The sequence below is a fragment of the Pollachius pollachius genome, assembly GCF_949987615.1.
Source record: "Pollachius pollachius genome assembly, chromosome: 9".
In the NCBI taxonomy this organism is placed as follows: domain Eukaryota; kingdom Metazoa; phylum Chordata; class Actinopteri; order Gadiformes; family Gadidae; genus Pollachius; species Pollachius pollachius.
The window spans coordinates 23640327-23657391 of NC_136942.1; the positions used below are offsets into that span (position 1 = coordinate 23640327).

At 44.6% G+C, this 17065-nt stretch overlaps 1 protein-coding gene across 1 annotated transcript; it reads right to left on the reverse strand.

The window, feature by feature from the left end:
- Positions 1-24: 24 nt before the first annotated feature.
- znf143b (zinc finger protein 143b) lies at positions 25-15992 on the reverse strand. The gene is made up of 15 exons (XM_079743939.1): positions 15955-15992; positions 14674-14786; positions 14171-14359; positions 13298-13378; positions 12602-12798; positions 12142-12207; positions 11877-11993; positions 11315-11390; positions 10524-10649; positions 10247-10426; positions 7142-7369; positions 6774-6922; positions 6311-6463; positions 2398-2523; positions 25-377 (listed from the first exon to the last, which is right to left on the reverse strand). The coding sequence occupies exons 2-15, from the start codon at positions 14777-14779 to the stop codon at positions 294-296; spliced, it is 1878 nt and encodes a 625-aa protein (XP_079600065.1). The 5' UTR covers positions 14780-14786; positions 15955-15992; the 3' UTR covers positions 25-293.
- Positions 15993-17065: the final 1073 nt, after the last annotated feature.

Below are 17065 nucleotides of genomic sequence, written 5' to 3' on the forward strand. Positions count from 1 at the left end.
AGTTCAACAAACAAGTTAGCCATTGCATATTTTTTTGTTTTAATTAGAAATAGCATTAACTGTACATTGCAGAGTGTGCATTATGCACCATAAACATTAGAAAGCATCATTCCCCTCTCCAATATTTTTTTGGATAAAGGAACAAAATAGCAAAGCACAACAGCAGTTATCAAAAAAAAATACTGTACACATAAAAGCTAAGCTGTGGAAAATTGGAGGAAGACTTAATTTCCTTCTAGGTCAACTTAGAAGGGTTCTGTGGGATCCTAATGGTAAAGTTCAGAATGCTGGGGTCAATCGTCCAGGCCGGGGGATTCACCCTGCTGTATCCGAGAGGCTATCCTGATGGCTTCCTCCAGCGAGGGCTGGTCACTCAGCTGAGGAGAGAACACAAAAGGCCATGTTTATACATAGCAGGTTATTTAGAGAAAATAATATTTCCCCCCCTCCAAAAAAAAGTTGGTGTCGAGCGCCATTATAACTATGCCAAACCTATGGGCGGCAGTTTAGGGAGAAGGATAAAGCCATGCAAGACAAACAGAATCCCCTGAATCAACAACGAATAACACGAGCAAATTTATGTTCCTTTCAAAATAGTTTAATTCATTTTTCACAATTTGCCGGCTCTCGTTTTGAAGAATAATCACCGCGCCATCCGTTGGGAATCGCGACGGTCAATACTTTCAACATAAAGTGTACATATTTATAATTTGAAATTCGTCCCAGCCTTTATACCACAGATACTATAGGGTATATAGCATATAACCGCGTTTTCTGATTACAGTTTAATGTAACAGTAAGCTGACAACATCGCTAATTAACACCGCAACTGCAAATTAACCACCCAGAGATAACCATGGCAACCGGTCAAACAATTGTTCTTTTTGCGATCATTCTGCACGCGCATCCGCCATGTCAATAAACAAATAATCCCCCTATATGGCGCGAGGTTCGTTTGTGTGGACAGACAGCGGGCGCTCACATGACGTTAAGCATTTTCTGGTGCCTAATGTGACGCTTGAGAACCTAAAACCCAGTTTCTCCCAGTTGACACGACAACACATAACCGGCGTTATCAGAAATCTCCACTTTGGCCGGAGTTTTTAGAAATAATCGTTTTCTGTGATAAAAACTGGGTTTTCTTGTAAATGAGAGGCTAAACAGTGTGGCAATATCTGCGTTTTCCCTTCGTGTAAACGGGGCCAAAAACAATACCAATCTAATGTCATATGACTGCCAAATTCGCACTTCATGTAATTAGTGTTGAGGTAACCATTAGCGTTTCAAAGGGACAAAGACGCTTCTCGGTGGGCAGAGGGATGGTGGGTTTGACTGACAGTCACAAGATGCTCCTCGGGCAGAGGGGGGTGCTTTGAAGAGGATTTCCATGACATAGATCAGGGAGGGGGGCCTGTGTTAACATTTGTGTTGATGTTATTTAAAGGTGTAGTGTTTTGTAAATAAACACACACCTGGGACCGCATAACAAAACTCTTTGTATTAATGCACCGCCATCTCAAAGTAGGCTAGCCTGTCTTGCTTGGTAACCATTCTTCTTTCTTGAGGAACTATATAGTTTGAAACTTTTATTTTTGTAGGGTAATTCTTAGTAGTCGTTTCAGTTCGTTTTATAAAAGCAGGTAAGCCCCTTAAGTGTGGTTTAGAGTGATTCTAGACGGTTTCAGGGCGTTCTGAGCCACGATGACTACAGCATGTCATGTGCACGAGGAGAAGGGCCTGGAGAAGGTTCTGGTACAAAGTACATCTTCATTTGAACCATTACTCAAAGGGCTGTTTGATTAAGGGCAGATACAGAATCACAAATCAATCACAAATGATGCTTTGAATAAGATTTGGGGTGTGAAAAAAAAGTAAATAAGGTAATCAAATCAATCTCTAGTAAATATCTGGTAAAGAGGCACTGTGGGGCAATGATGAGGAGGATATTAAAATGAGATAATCCCTGTGTCTTCACTGTTGAACCTTTGGTCAACAACATACTTAACACCCCCCACACCACTGAGGACATACCTGGTTAGCAACTGGTTTAACTGGGAATGGATTGCTGAAGAAGATTACAAGATTATCATGTGTGGGCCTCTAGCCCCAACAGTAATTAACTCATTCCTACATTTCAACACAGATCAGAGGAACAGATAACCTGACCTGTTAAACCAATATGTCCTCTTACTTAATAAAGTCAACCTACTGAAAGAGTTTGAAAAAGGAAGAACCAACTACCAGTAGTTCCAGTTAATCCTGAGTGATGAACTGATACTTGTTTATACCGTCATTCCCGGTAATATCCTTATGGCACTTGAGAACTGTTCAGTTCTTTAATAGGTCATTAAAGTTAGGACAGTCTACTCTGGTGGTTGTTGAGTGCTTTCAGCTGACCTGGACCGCGATGTGAGTGCCATTGGAGGTGGCCAATAAGGTGACGGGGTGAACGTTGTGCTCCTGGCTGTATCCGCCCTCCTCCACCGTTTGAAACGCACTCATGTCAGGAGTCATGATGGCCACCTGGGGAGACAGGACACTCCTTAGAAATCAATCAGGATCAGTTTGCTTTGGATTTGTTACTTACAGAAATCATCTATATAATACAAATAACATTAACCGATGAAAGCTAGAAATATATTTATTTTTCTAGACGCTTACAAACATGTGCACTGTACTACGAACCTCGCTGAACATACCCAGGCTTTCTGGGGAAAACCTGGGTCGACAGAGACGCAACTCTCAATCAGAGTTAAATGGTACTACAAAGCTCACATAGGATTTTCATAATTAACTCCTATGAGGAGTTCATAACAGCTAGGGGCTAAAAAAGTTGCACATAATAAGGCTTGGGAGGCATGCTGGCAAAAAACAGCCGATAGTGTAAATTCGTAAGTGAAAAGATTCTGCATATTGTCTAAAAAAATAATGCCAAATGCAGAATTGTTCCCCATTAATCCTAATAGACTGATGATTTCAAAATGCAAAAGCAACGTCCAACCTGCCTTAATCTATAATTTAGGGAATTCACTTTAACTACACCCTATGTAAGAAATGTATTGCATATGTTTTCAACCGCTGCGATGTAGCGGCAGTGGCGTAGTGGATTGTAAGACCCGAACACCAGCGACTGGGGTTCAAATCTCGTCGGTCCATCTTCAGGCCTTTCACCCTCATAGACGTGGTGCCAGCCACGGTCTTGGGTTCAAGTTCGAAACAAGCACACAAATATAATTCCATAACCTTTAATGAGAGAAGAACCCCACATGCAGAAATTTAAGACTGACGCGCTACCTCCACTCTACCGCTCTCTCACGGAGACACAATGCGCAACAAGCATGGTCTGCATAAGTTCCAACAAGGACGATCAAATAGAGAATACCCTCTGATGAGAACCTGTTTCTCTCATCAAGAATATTCTCAGGCAATGCCAAGGGATCAGTCCCGAAAGAGCCTCTGTCGGAGAGACCCCTGTATGATACAGGCTCCAAGGTCCACGGGAACACCCAGTTATGACGCCATTGTCAAAGGAGGGGCTAGGAAGCTGCGCACGCCGATCTTACCCGATAGACTTGGCTGAAAATCTGCTCCCAACCAGGTTTGGTTGAGAGCATAAGTCACCATGGTGATACAGCGACGCTAAAAGTGATCGACTTTCGTGTCCCAGCTAACCAAGGCTTTGAGCGCAACAAACGTCGCTAAACCACTAATCGAGGTTCGTAGTACAGGGCAGTTGACTCCCATCTTTGCCAATGAGAGTTTCAAAACAAGGCATGTTTTTGTATGAAATGATTTTCCATTTGTAGGGCTCAGCATACCTATTCTTAAAAAATGCTTTAGTTAATTGTAGTGCTGTCAGTTTAACACGTTATTAACGCCGTTAACGCAAACCAATTTTAACGGCGTTAATTTTTTCATCGCGCGATTAACGCTCTTTTGCCTTGGCAAACATAGTTTTTTCACCTGCTGTCTAGCAACAACTAGATAAACTACAACACCATACCAGATCTACACTGGAAACAAAACAAGCACGCCGCACAAACTTGTTGGGGCAAGCAAGGATACGGAGCGGGGGAAAAACTCCATAAAAGTGTGTGTTTGTGTTTGTGTGTCACTCTGTTGGACCCTGCACGAGAGTTCAATGTTGTCATTAGCTGTTACGTCTTTCTGACCAATCGCAGTTCAAGGCCCACCTGGGGTGTACCACTTCGGGAGGGGCCGCTCAGTTACTCCCCTCTAGACAAAATCGACTTGGTTGCGACGTTGACAGTTTGTTGAGTGAGTGAGAGGTTGCGGGCGCACAGCTCAGGCTGCCGGACGGCGCTCCCGACTCTCCCGATTACCACTCCGCCACCGTGTGTGTGCGTGCGTGCGTGCGTGTGTAATTCGATAGCCTGGTAATATGTATAGGGCTACGTACGGTGGGAATATTCATACTGGTTTAAATAATAAATGTTATAGTATTTCCCATCTTTGCTGAACAAGAGTTTTGTTTGAAAGTTCAAGGGATATTTAGAATAGAAAAAAATGTGTGATTAATCGCGAGTTAACTATGACATTAATGCGATTAATCGCAATTAAATATTTGAATCGCTTGACAGCACTAGGTAATTGTAAACTTGCGCAAATATTCACCTAGACAACAAAAGTCTGTGGAACCAGAGAAATAACCCTCAGAGCACGCCACAGCCACAGGGCATTGGAACAGAGCACAAGGACCTTGATTTGTTCGTTGAGAGCCAAGTTCCTTGTCTACCACCGACCCCTATCGTTTTTCCGGTAAGGCAGTTTTCATGTCTTTATTGTGCTCATGTACAATCATGGTCTTTTACATTCTATTTTGTGCGTTTATTTGTGGGTTATAGCTCATCTACCAATGTTGGGCCAGTTTTCTGCAGCTGTCTGCGTGTTCCTGTGCCCGGACCTTGTGAGGTGTGAGAGAGTGCCTGAGAGATATATACCTTGTATACAACACACACATAACAGTCAATGCAAGCTAAATGCTAAGCTATTCTAGCTACAATGCCCTACAAATAGAACTTTAAAGTTGTTTACTGTTTGAAATGTGCGTCAGAGGATGCACTTTAATTGACCGAACACTTATTTCTACTAGCAACAGTGATGAGAGGACTTGATTTGCATTTGTTTATATTGAGCCATAGACATGTCTTACACCATCGCCTAGTTTGGTTCCCTGAACATGTTATCAATAGTCCAGTATGGTTTGTCTCTGGATTGTTTTTAGAGTTGCAAAGGGGTTGACAATTTCCGTTAAATTTCTGGAAACTTTCCGGTATATTACCATTGGAAGTTAAGCTTGGGAATTTTGGAAATATTAAAAATCTGAAAATTACGGGAATTAACTAGGAATTTAATCGAACTGCATCATATCCAAGCATAAATATATATATATATTTTTGGTTATAAGTAGAAATCCATGTAAAATAACACTATAAAATAACTATTCAAAGACTATAAAAACTTAAAAAACATTTTTTTAGCAGATTTATTTGTAAGTAGAACTTTTAACAAGTTCTAATTATTTTATTACTTCATTGAAGAACAAAAACATGAATTTTGAGTTAAATATGCTCTGGGCTCAAAGGTGTGGTCCAGGGTTCTAGAAGTCATCAGTGCACGTGTGATGGAGGAATGCACAGTGCATGTAGGGGGCGTGGTCTCAGTAGCCCTGCAGTAAGCAGTGTGCTAGCGTGATTGAGGAATAGCATAGATATTCAAGTTTACTTGCATGAAATCTGGTTGTGTTAGACAAGATTATGCTAAAATATATTTTCCCCAACTATATTTAAGTCCCCTGTTAAGAGCCAACCTTTAATTTTGTAAATTCCCGATTTATTCCAATAAATTCCCGTTATTCCCATGGAAAGTTTCCAACTTTGAAAATTCCCGGAATTTTGCAACCCTAATTGGTTTGCCTGTGTGCTGATTGTGCAGAACATGTGCATTGATACCAGCGAGGTCAAGCCAGCTGTAGGTTAAAGCAGCAGGCCATCTGTTCCCCGTATAGCCCCGGGTCCACTGGTCCGTAATATCAACGCCAACATTGCTTTTATCATAGTAGGTAATAGTTTTCTGCGGTTTTGGATCGGTAGCCAAAGTCATCCAATGCTATTTGGTGCGCTGTACTGAGCAGGGACAAATTATTGGCTTAGTTTGCCTTTTTAGGGAACAGTTGTTCATCCATAGAGTGTAACTAGGCAGTTTTGTATAAATTGTTAAAATAACCAAGAATAAAATCGGTTTGTCATCCATCACTCCTTGAGGAAGGTGCACGGGTGCTTTTCATTACCTGTCCATCTGATCCGTCCGTTGTCACCATGGTGACCGAGTGTCCCCCTTGCGTTGACAGCTCGTGGGCGGGGATGGTGATGGTGGTTCCCTCCTGGGTTACCATGGTGATGGTACCTCCCATTGCTTGTAGGTCCGCTTCAGAGATACTGACCTGAGGGCACAGAAATAGAGGATCAGAGATCCAATAAGCTTGATGAAGAGTCAGAGGAAGACAACATACTCTGGTCACATACAGAGGACGGTATTCACACACATCTCAAGGTAAATATGGCAGATCAAATCACTTGTTGAAGCACAACACAATCTCTCCTATAGAATCCAATATGGAATAGATTTCAAGATTAGTTATTTTCTGAGAATCTTGAGACCACGGCAGACCATGGCAGACCATGGGAGAACATGGCAGACCATGGGAGAACATGGGAGAACATGGCAGACCATGGGAGACCCCTGCAGCCCACCTGCTGCTGGGTTCCGTCCTCTTGAGTCAGCAGGGCAACGTGCTGCTGCTGCCCAAGGATCTCTGTGGTCTCCACGGGCATCTGCTCCGACCCAGAGTCCTCTGCCTCCATCACTGTGGTGTAGGTTACGTTGGGGTCGTCGATGGCGTCTGAAATCATAAAAACCTTTAAACGTGCTTTGACCATTCCCTTCACCACTTGACAGGATCATTGCCAGTAACATTTTTATTTTAGATTACAAATGCATTAAAACTGATTTATATTCCTAAAGAGCGAGGACGGTTGACAGTCAAGTAATTTGTGATACCAAATAGCTTTCTTAAAACAACACCCATCACCCAAACGCTTCAGACCCGACCAACACGGACCTGTGGGCGGTTCGAAGTAGGCCTCCTGCTCCTCCTCGATGGGCTCCGTGTCGTTGTGGGCGGTGCGTTTGTGCATGGCCAGGGTGGAGATCTGCTTGTACGTCTTTCCACAGTGGTTACAGTTGTAGGGCTTGCAGGGTGTGTGGACCACATGGTGTTTGTAGAGGCTGGAGTACTCAGTGAAACGCTTCTCACAGCCCGGCACCGTGCACACGTACGGCTTCTCCCCTGGGGGGTTGGTGATAGTGACAACGTGGAGAGAAATTAAGCCCCCGGACGACTTAAGTCTCTTTCACATACGGCATATCAAGGGCTGAGGGACAGTCCGGCAAACAGCGGTAATGCAACGTGCCTCTTCAACTAATTTTACTACGTTAATTTACAACACAGCTGTACTAAGAGTAGCAAGAGTAGACCCCGTGCAGCAAGTATTTCTGAACATTACACGTAAAAAATGTGTGTGTGAAAGATACAGGTTGGATCCCCAATGGCTGAGTCTACCCGTAGGCACCCTTAAGGAAAGGGCCAAGGGCTCCAGACTGCGACCAAATGGTTTCATTTTGCGACCAAAATTTGAGAGTTTGCGACTCTATTTTTTATTTTTTCACGGTAAACAATGAATCAGGAATCTGTAGCAGGCCAATGAGTGTGATACGGATAGGAAATGGCCACTGTCAGTGGCCAATGTGTGGAGGGGGAGGGTCCTAGATACTATTGAGCGCGCGTAAACGTCTGTGAGAAAGAAGGAGAAAGATTTCACAACCTGCTACGTGCGACCGTTTGAACCATGAGCAAGCAAACTATTGACTTGTTCTTCCGACCTGCGGCTAATGGGCCAGTGACAATAAGAGTCCTGCACGGGTCTTATTTTGCAAACCCGTACCCGCAATACTTAAGGTCCCATGCCATGCCACCTGGTGTGGTTTGATTAGCCGCTACAAGCCGTTTGGGAAATCTGCCCCTTATGAGATCACAGGTGGGCGTGTCCACTTAGATGTGTGCTGGATAAATCAGTCTACCAGCCTACACAGTGGACTGTAGCAAACGTTGCTCATCTATCCGTTGCTCATCTATCCGTCACACATCGAGGTGGACACGCCCACCTGTGAAGTCATAAGGGGCAGATTTCCAAAACGGCTTGTAGCGGCTAATCACACCACACCTGGTGGCATGGCATGGGACCTTTAAAACCACATCCGACCCGTGTTCCGACAGAAGCGTAAATGGCATTCCGCACCCGACCAGACCCACTATAAATTGATATCGACGCCCGAACCGCACCCGATGGAAAATTCGACACGTTAGATGGAACGCCGGGGAATTACACTATCTGGTGTTTGGCGTGGTACTCTAGATCGCTGTGCAAAAAAAAGCACATCATCCACTGGTGATGGTTTTAGTTGACTCCTCCGCTCCTGAATAACATCTCCAGGACTGGAGAGAAGTCTAAAAAAATAATAATAATCGCAAAACCCGCGACCGACCCGCGCTGTTCAGGCGTCCGCACCCGACATAGTACATTATTTTTCACCCGTTTCATCCAAAGTACCCGCGGGTACCCAAACCCGTGCAGGATGCTGCTCCAGGTGCCATAAAGGGCTTTTCCCACGTGAGGCGTTGGTCGCGCCTGCTGATGCATTCTTAATGGAGAGAGGAGGCGCAGCATACTGTCAAGCGCCACGACAAACGGGAGCACTCCCGTGAAACTGTCGCTTCCGTGCTCGTTGAACGCATGTGCTTACACGTGGAAACCGTTGGGAGGGATGAGAATCTCAATAAAATGTGACGCTGAATTTGAAAAAGCCCATTTAAATTTGACCCTTACATTTTCGGTTAGGGGCCAAATTGCTCCTATGCAATAAAGTTAGTCTGGACTGGAGGCCTGGTGCCACAAAATGTTATCCCCATGGCTACGACCTAACTATGATACTTTTCAGTACCGTCTTTGTGTAGGAAGGTCCTTGACTATCCACATCAACCGCAGGCCAGATTGCGCTCCACACATCCAACCATGAAGGACTCGCTCAAACACTCTTCATAAAGTCACAGCATGTTGTCTTGTTCTGTTCACCTGTATGGATCCTCATGTGGTCTTGGATAAAGTGTGTGATGTTCAGTTCACCTGTATGGATCCTCGTGTGGTCTTGGATAAAGTGTGTGATGTTCTGTTCACCTGTATGGATCCTCATGTGGTCTTGGATAAAGTGTGTGATGTTCTGTTCACCTGTATGGATCCTCATGTGGTTCTTGTATAAAGTGTGTGATGTTCTGTTCACCTGTATGGATCCTCATGTGGTCTTGGATAAAGTGTGTGATGTTCTGTTCACCTGTATGGATCCTCATGTGGTTCTTGTATAAAGTGTGTGATGTTCTGTTCACCTGTATGGATCCTCATGTGGTCTTGGATAAAGTGTGTGATGTTCTGTTCACCTATATGGATCCTCATGTGGTCTTGGATAAAGTGTGTGATGTTCTGTTCACCTGTATGGATCCTCATGTGGTTCTTGTATAAAGTGTGTGATGTTCTGTTCACCTGTATGGATCCTCATGTGGTCTTGGATAAAGTGTGTGATGTTCTGTTCACCTGTATGGATCCTCATGTGGTCTTGGATAAAGTGTGTGATGTTCTGTTCACCTGTATGGATCCTCATGTGGTTCTTGTATAAAGTGTGTGATGTTCTGTTCACCTGTATGGATCCTCATGTGGTCTTGGATAAAGTGTGTGATGTTCTGTTCACCTGTATGGATCCTCATGTGGTCTAGTATAAAGTGTGTGCTGCTCACCTGTATGGATCCTCATGTGTCTTGTATAAAGTGTGTGCTGCTCACCTGTATGGATCCTCATGTGGTCTTGTATAAAGTGTGTGCTGTTCACCTGTATGGATCCTCATGTGGTCTAGTATAAAGTGTGTGCTGTTCACCTGTATGGATCCTCATGTGGTCTTGTATAAAGTGTGTGCTGCTCACCTGTATGGATCCTCATGTGGTCTAGTATAAAGTGTGTGCTGCTCACCTGTATGGATCCTCATGTGGTCTTGTACAAAGTGTGTGCTGCTCACCTGTATGGATCCTCATGTGGTCTAGTATAAAGTGTGTGCTGCTCACCTGTATGGATCCTCATGTGGTTCTTGTAGTTTGTGGCGCTGGCGAAGGAGCGTCCGCAGCTGGGCTCTGAGCAGTAGTAGGGACGCTCCCCCGTGTGGGTGCGGATGTGGACCTTCCTGATGTTGGAGGTGGTGAAGGAGCGGCCGCAGCCATCCACAGGGCATTTGAAGGGCTTCTCACCTTTAGACAAACAAAGACAGTTTTATAACTCGTATAATGGACTAATAAAGTACGACTGCTACGTGAAAGGAAGACCCTGATATCCATGGATGAAGACCTGTGTGCGTCCTGGTGTGCTTCTGGAGGTCCCCAGAGGTCTTGAAGGACTTTCTGCAGTTAATCTCCTGACATCGGTAAGGCTTCTCCCCGGTATGTGTGCGGGAGTGACTCTTCAGTCCATAGCCTGAAAAGGCACAGAAATAACCCAACATTAGATCCACAAATTGGATTTAGCATTTCAGGCCTTGAGTCAAGTACTCAAGACACTGTTCTACATCAATGCCCAAGTAGCTTAATGGCTTAACCTCAACAGCCACACGTTCATATCAACTTCTGAAGTTATGGAAAACCCTGTATTAAGCATTCCTTCCATCTCTGTCCTTCATCTTTCCCCTCGTCTCTTTTGTTTGTAGCAAAGAGCTAGAGCTGTCCCCCCCTCCCACCTCCAAACCTTCACACAAGGCGCTCCAAGAGAGATATCACTTGGATTGGGAAGAGCAAATCTGCATCATAGACTAATGTTTAAAGCGTATTGCACAATAGAAACGGAGTAGGTGGAATAAAATGTGCAAGTCAGCGTAAAGATAGCAATAATAAATAATAAATATATTTTTTTAATTTACCTGGAGCAGAAACGATAACGACGGAGCTTATCTCTACTAGTCTTTAAGAATTTGTACTTGGGGCCCATTTAAAACTGGGCTTCAGATACTCACCACAACCTGCAACGCTGCCATACTTCTTGCTACCCCAAAATTGTTCTCTTACCTCAGGCGTTCAAAAGGTTTAGGGTGAAAAGCATATTAAGTAAACAGGAATGAAGGTATGACATCAAGACAGTCAAGGTACCTGTTGCGAACTTCTTCCCACAGCCGATGTATTCACAGATGTAGGGTTTGTCCCCCGTGTGGGAGCGCTCGTGGACCTGAACACAGTGGAACACAATGCTTTGTGCTGATAGTGGAGGAACTGTTGAGCTTTAACAGTACACCAGGTAAAAATGACCAAATCAAGCTACTTCACTTTAATATTGCTGTGAGCACCAAACAGGGTTTAGTAACGTTAAAGTTCAGGACCATCGATTAACTAACTACTGGTGGGTTCCAGGGTGAGGGTTTAGAACCCAAAGCCACCATAATTTAGGGAAAGGTTATTTTAGACAAGGTTTGAGGAAAACCACCAGTCTGATTTATCATCAACTTTAGGGTCATTACATTGTAATGTTATATGAATATATTATGGACCCTTTTTTTATTTTTTTATTATTTATATATATATATATATATATATATATATATATATATATATATATATATATATATATATATATATATATATATATATATAAATAATTGTTGCAGTTCATAAGCTTATTAAGATAAATTAGATTGCAAAACAATCACACACGCACCTTGAGATGATGGGCAGTGGTGTAGAGTTTCCCACAGCCGTCGTGTTCACAGCGAAACGACTTCTCCCCAACATGCGCGACTCTCCCCACTCGGTTCTCCTGCCCCTGAACCACGATCTGATGGGACAAACCATTGGTTAAGAGGCCACACTATGACCATTGAGCAGCTATGACACAGTTCAGATAACGTGGTGCTGGAGCCCCGAGGCCGAGCGCCACTGTCACGTCTCTGGGTGGAGCCCTGGGTAAAAGCAGATGCGTGTACCCGCATGATGCTGTTGTCCGTGTCCGCTCGGCCGAAGTGGCCCAGGGCATTCTCCACATTCTCCACCTGGTGGACACACAGATAACTTTAATAAGACGCGTTTGATATCAATTAAATTCAAACCAAATGTTGGATTCATACCATGTCCTCACCAAAGCCCATTTAAAGAAAATGTGATTCAGCTTAGCGTAGGTCATTTATGAATTTTGACATATTTGTGGAAATTCTCTTTACATCCCAACAGCGTTCCGTAAACCAAACGCTCTGGAACCAAACAAAAGAGAGTGCGGTGTGTGTGTGTGTGTGTGTGTGTGTGTGTGTGTGTGTGTGTGTGTGTGTGTGTGTGTGTGTGTGTGTGTGTGTGTGTGTGTGTGTGTGTGTGTGTGTGTGTGTGTGTGTGTGTGTGTGTGTGTGTGTGTGTGTGGTCGGCCTCCTGCTCTGTCAGCCAGACGGGACTCACCTTGGTGGTGTACTGCTCCAGCACGCTGATGGTCTCGGGGTCCATGGCGCCGCCCTCCGTCTGCAGGTCAGCGATGGTGCCGTCCGCCTGGATGGCCAGGATGGTGCTGGGCTGGGGCATGTGCACCGTGTGCTGGATGTAGGCCGTGCTGCCGTCCTCCAGCTGCACCTCCTGCAGGCCCCCCTGCTCATACGTCTCTGAGGGGGCGGGGGGGGACACCACAGCAATCAAATACAAGAGAGAGGTCCAGAAGGCTAGCTTAGCAGTCTTTGCCAGATAGTATAATAACTAGGGTGATCATCGGCTGATGAACGGATAGGCAGCAGTGGTAATCCTCCCTTCAGTGTTCTTTAAATAGGAGTAATTGGAAGGAAGAAGGCCCATATTTGGCATCAGGGTTACATCATCCTTGACTTAAGTGATCACTAATTGGAAAGCAGCGCTAAATAAGTGAACATAGCAATGTAGATAACTAAAGAACATAGTATAGGAGGACTGGTTATTATCATTTCACTCCACACCGTCCAGTCTTGTTTGGCCCCCGGTGTTTGCTTCACATGTTCAGCGAAGAAGCCCCTCTTATGATGAGGGCATCTTTGGTTTGATTGAGAGTAAAGATTCAAAGGGACTCGGCTAAGAAAGCAGCAGCAGATAAAGTGCTGGAAGAGTTCAAACAGATTCTAACTAGGTATATACCTTTAGGGGCGTGGATGTAGGCCGTTGTGCCATCCTCTAGTTGAACTGCCTGTCCGTCTTCAAGGTGTAAGCCATCCTCTCCTACAACATGAAACATTGGTTATTAACATTCTCCCATCTTTGCTCTACAGTTGTCAGAACGAGAGAGATAGTCTACTGCATTGGATCTCAACCTTTGACTTAAAGGACAATTCCAGTATTTTGAACATAGAACCCCCTTTCTGGTTTGTCTAGGTTAAAATAGAGTGGTTAACATCGAAATTTTGAATATTGGTCCTGTCTCCAGTATTTGGCTAATTTCAAATCGCCCCTGCCTGCTTCACAATGACTGGCTATGGGCATTCACAAACACCCCTTAACCTTCGTACTCAGAAATGTAAAACTCATTGAGTGGTTAGTGGTGTTCGTTGATGTTCCTCATCAAGTATCTTTGCGAAATACAGTTTCTGTCGTGTTTTATTTGGCATTTTGTAAATCGGCATTTTGTAAATGAAACGGAAACCGGACCGGAAACGGAAAGGGGGGGTTGGTTGTAGTCTTTTCGCTCGGTTCTAGCCCTACTGTTGATACGGAGAACCGAGTGAAAAGACTACAACCATCCCCCCTATACGTTTCCGTTTGTCTCAGTTTCATTTACAAAATGCCAAATAAAACACGTCAGAAACTGTATTTCGCTACGATACTTGATGACGAACATCAACAAACACCACCTGTTGATGCAGTGCCAACTGCAGTCACTCAACACGATTTTATTTTTTATAAATCCCATAACTCCAGCTGAGATGACAGCAACGTTCTCTCCAATAGTCCATGCCTCCCAGGTGGAGCCAACCCAAAGGCTGGGAACGGCCCCTTCAAGGCCTCAGATGTTACCTGCTTTGGGCATGGAGACATGCTGGACGTAGGCCGCTGAGCCGTCCTCCAGCTGGATCACCTGGCCGTCCATGATGTGTCCGTCTGAGAAGGAGGATTTGGAGTCGTGCTGGATGTAGGCAGTAGAGCCGTCGGCCAGAGTGACAGCCTGCAGGCTCACCGTGTCCATGCTCTCCATCTGATCTCCATCTTCAGAACACAAGAAACATCTGCTAGCTCGGACAGCTCCAATCTGATTCAAGTCTACTGGGCCTGATGCAATTTATTGCTATATTTCTGTTAACAAATTACAGTTTTAACCAATTATTTTGATCCAAATATACACAATTCAAAACTCGAACATTTCATACCGCGGCCATCCCTTGACTGACATTATCAGTCAGACAGCTGCGCAACCATAACATGGATGAGCTGGGACTGGCTTTGCATAGATGTGATTTGTGCACTGTGAGTATTGTTCAGAAAATAGGCTAGTTTAGGCTAATTGAGATTCAAGATCTCACCTCCAACCGTCACGGCCTCCGTCAGACAAAGAGTAACCTGCTGCCCGTCCGCATCGTGAAACTCTGCCATGCCGTGAGAGTCCCGGTTTATCTGGGCCAAGAGCATGCTTTAGCTGGGATGACATGGAAGAGGACAGAAATATATATTAAAGCACACACTGTACACAACCATATTATTATATACTTCAACATCCAATCCCCCGGTACAAGTCCAATTCATTTTTAATTAAAGGTAGAACATTCATTTTGAGATAATTTGACTTTGGGTTGCATGGGAACCCTTAACCCGAGGGTCCGAACTTTTAGCACTGGAAGGGAAGATTTTTAAGAGTGTATTATTTGAGACTCATCATGCATTGGTGAGACCTGCCTTTGCGCTGCTCTATAACTAACACCGATCTTATGATGAATCTATATTGATAGCCATCTATAAAAATATAGATACATATCCCTAAGTACCCAGGGGGCTACAGGTGAGGGGCCGAGGAACATAAGCCTTTACTATTCACCCACTTTTTTTTGTTTGTGTTTTCACTTGTTTTACTAATCTCCGACTGTCGCAGAACCATGACTGGTGTCAAACAATAGGTCATATGATGATGTGTGTACATGTTTCACTCAAGAAAACCCTAAAAGCATCAAGTTGGTGCCGACCAGACCGTGGTGACAGCCGAGAGCCACATGGTTCAGTAGAACCATGCAACTTGTAGGAGCACCATGTAACAGATAGCAGCAACATGTAACGTCTGGCAGCACTGTCACGTCTACAGCACCATGTAACGTCTGGTAGCACCATGTAACGTCTGGTAGCACCATGTAACGTCTGGTAGCACCATGTTACGTCTGGTAGCACCATGTAACGTCTGGTAGCACCATGTAACGTCTGAGTGAAGGCGTTAGCCACATGCTAACAGATAGCTCGGTTAGTCATCATGCGGCGGGGTCTCAGCAGTCTAAGTATTACAATCCAGTATTTATATTACACCTGTCCGTATCCACCCTAGTCATCGGGGTGTCAGACAGGACCCTACATGTATACCAACACAATCTGGGGTTCGCGGAAGTCTCTCGTTCCGCTGAGCGGAGGAGAACGAAGAACAAGAACCGGGATCCATCAGCTCATTAATGTTCACATCAGCAGCGGGACTTCACCAACAGGACTTTATTTAAACAGACGTGTGCTTCTCATTTCACCACTGAGTCCCTACAGCCGTCCCCGTCCCTCTGCCAGTGACGGCGGTAGAGTAATGCACACTGGGTAAAAACACACTTTACACTAACCTCAGAGAGTCCTCCTGTCCGACCGCCATGCACCAGGGTAGGAAACGGTGGCGAGCGCGGCGCCCCGGAACATGAATTACAACGCCACACTGGCCAACCCACTTCTGAACAGACCTTCTGATTGGTTACTTTTGTAGAACCAACAATTCCTTGCACATCTATTGGCCAGTGCAGACATCAATTATGTTTAATGCCTTGGTGTGTTGCTAACATTCATGTTCGGGGGCCCCTGTGTGGACGCCATTCCGTGTTGCTGTTGGTATTGTTTCTGGGTTTTGGCTGCGAATTGGTTGTTATTATCTCCAGAATGTCGGGATCTACATTCAGACACATGCGATGCTGTTTGACTAACCAGATGCCGATGTTTGATGTGTGTTAACGTGCCACGGTATCGTGTTTAGTCATTATTCATTGACGTAAACAAGAGGGTTTTGGAAATAATCGGCATCCATCTTGAAAACGAGGTCGCGTGGGAAACAGAGGGGCGCATGGGCAATGCAGTGAAGACAGAGGGGCGCATGGGTAATGCCGTGAAGACAGAGGGGCTCCTGGGCAATGCAGTGAAGACAGGGGCTCATGGGCAATGGATTGAAGACAGAGATGCTCCTGGGCAATGCAGTGAAGACAGAGATGCTCCTGGGCAATGCATTGAAGACAGGGGCTCATGGGCAATGCAGAGAAGACAGGGTAGTTAATAAACTGGGAAGATAATAACAGGCACCATGTTAAATCAAGTGGAAGATTGGTTAAAAGCCCCAAAAAGCAGTAATAGTACTATTTATCTTTTTTACGTGCATGTTAATCGGGAATGTGGAAAATCATAGTCCATCATACAAGTTGTACAACAAAAACAATAAAATCATGGGCTGAATAATCAGGATAAATAACACAATGCATCTTCAGAAAAGTTATTTCCTTATTTTCTCTTGTCACATTTCATCTACACATTTCCCAGGCAAGTTTCAACGTTACATGATGCTCTGACCCTCAAGAGAAGGTCAGGAGAGCAGACACAGGAGGGCAGGATAGTCTGGTTAGTTTGACTCCCAGTTTAAAGGTTGGGAGTCAAACGGGAATAAATATTGAAAAAAAAATGGGCTACATCTGTAGT

Coding starts and splice junctions, on each gene's coding strand:
- znf143b (XM_079743939.1), bottom strand. CDS start 14,779: ATGCTCTTGGCCCAGATAAACCGGGACTCTCACGGCATGGCAGAGTTT. Junction 13,379..14,170: donor TGTCTCCATGCCCAAAGCAG/GTAACATCTGAG, acceptor TTCATGTTGTAG/GAGAGGATGGCTTACACCTT. Junction 6,464..6,773: donor AGGACGGAACCCAGCAGCAG/GTGGGCTGCAGG, acceptor CTGTGCCCTCAG/GTCAGTATCTCTGAAGCGGA.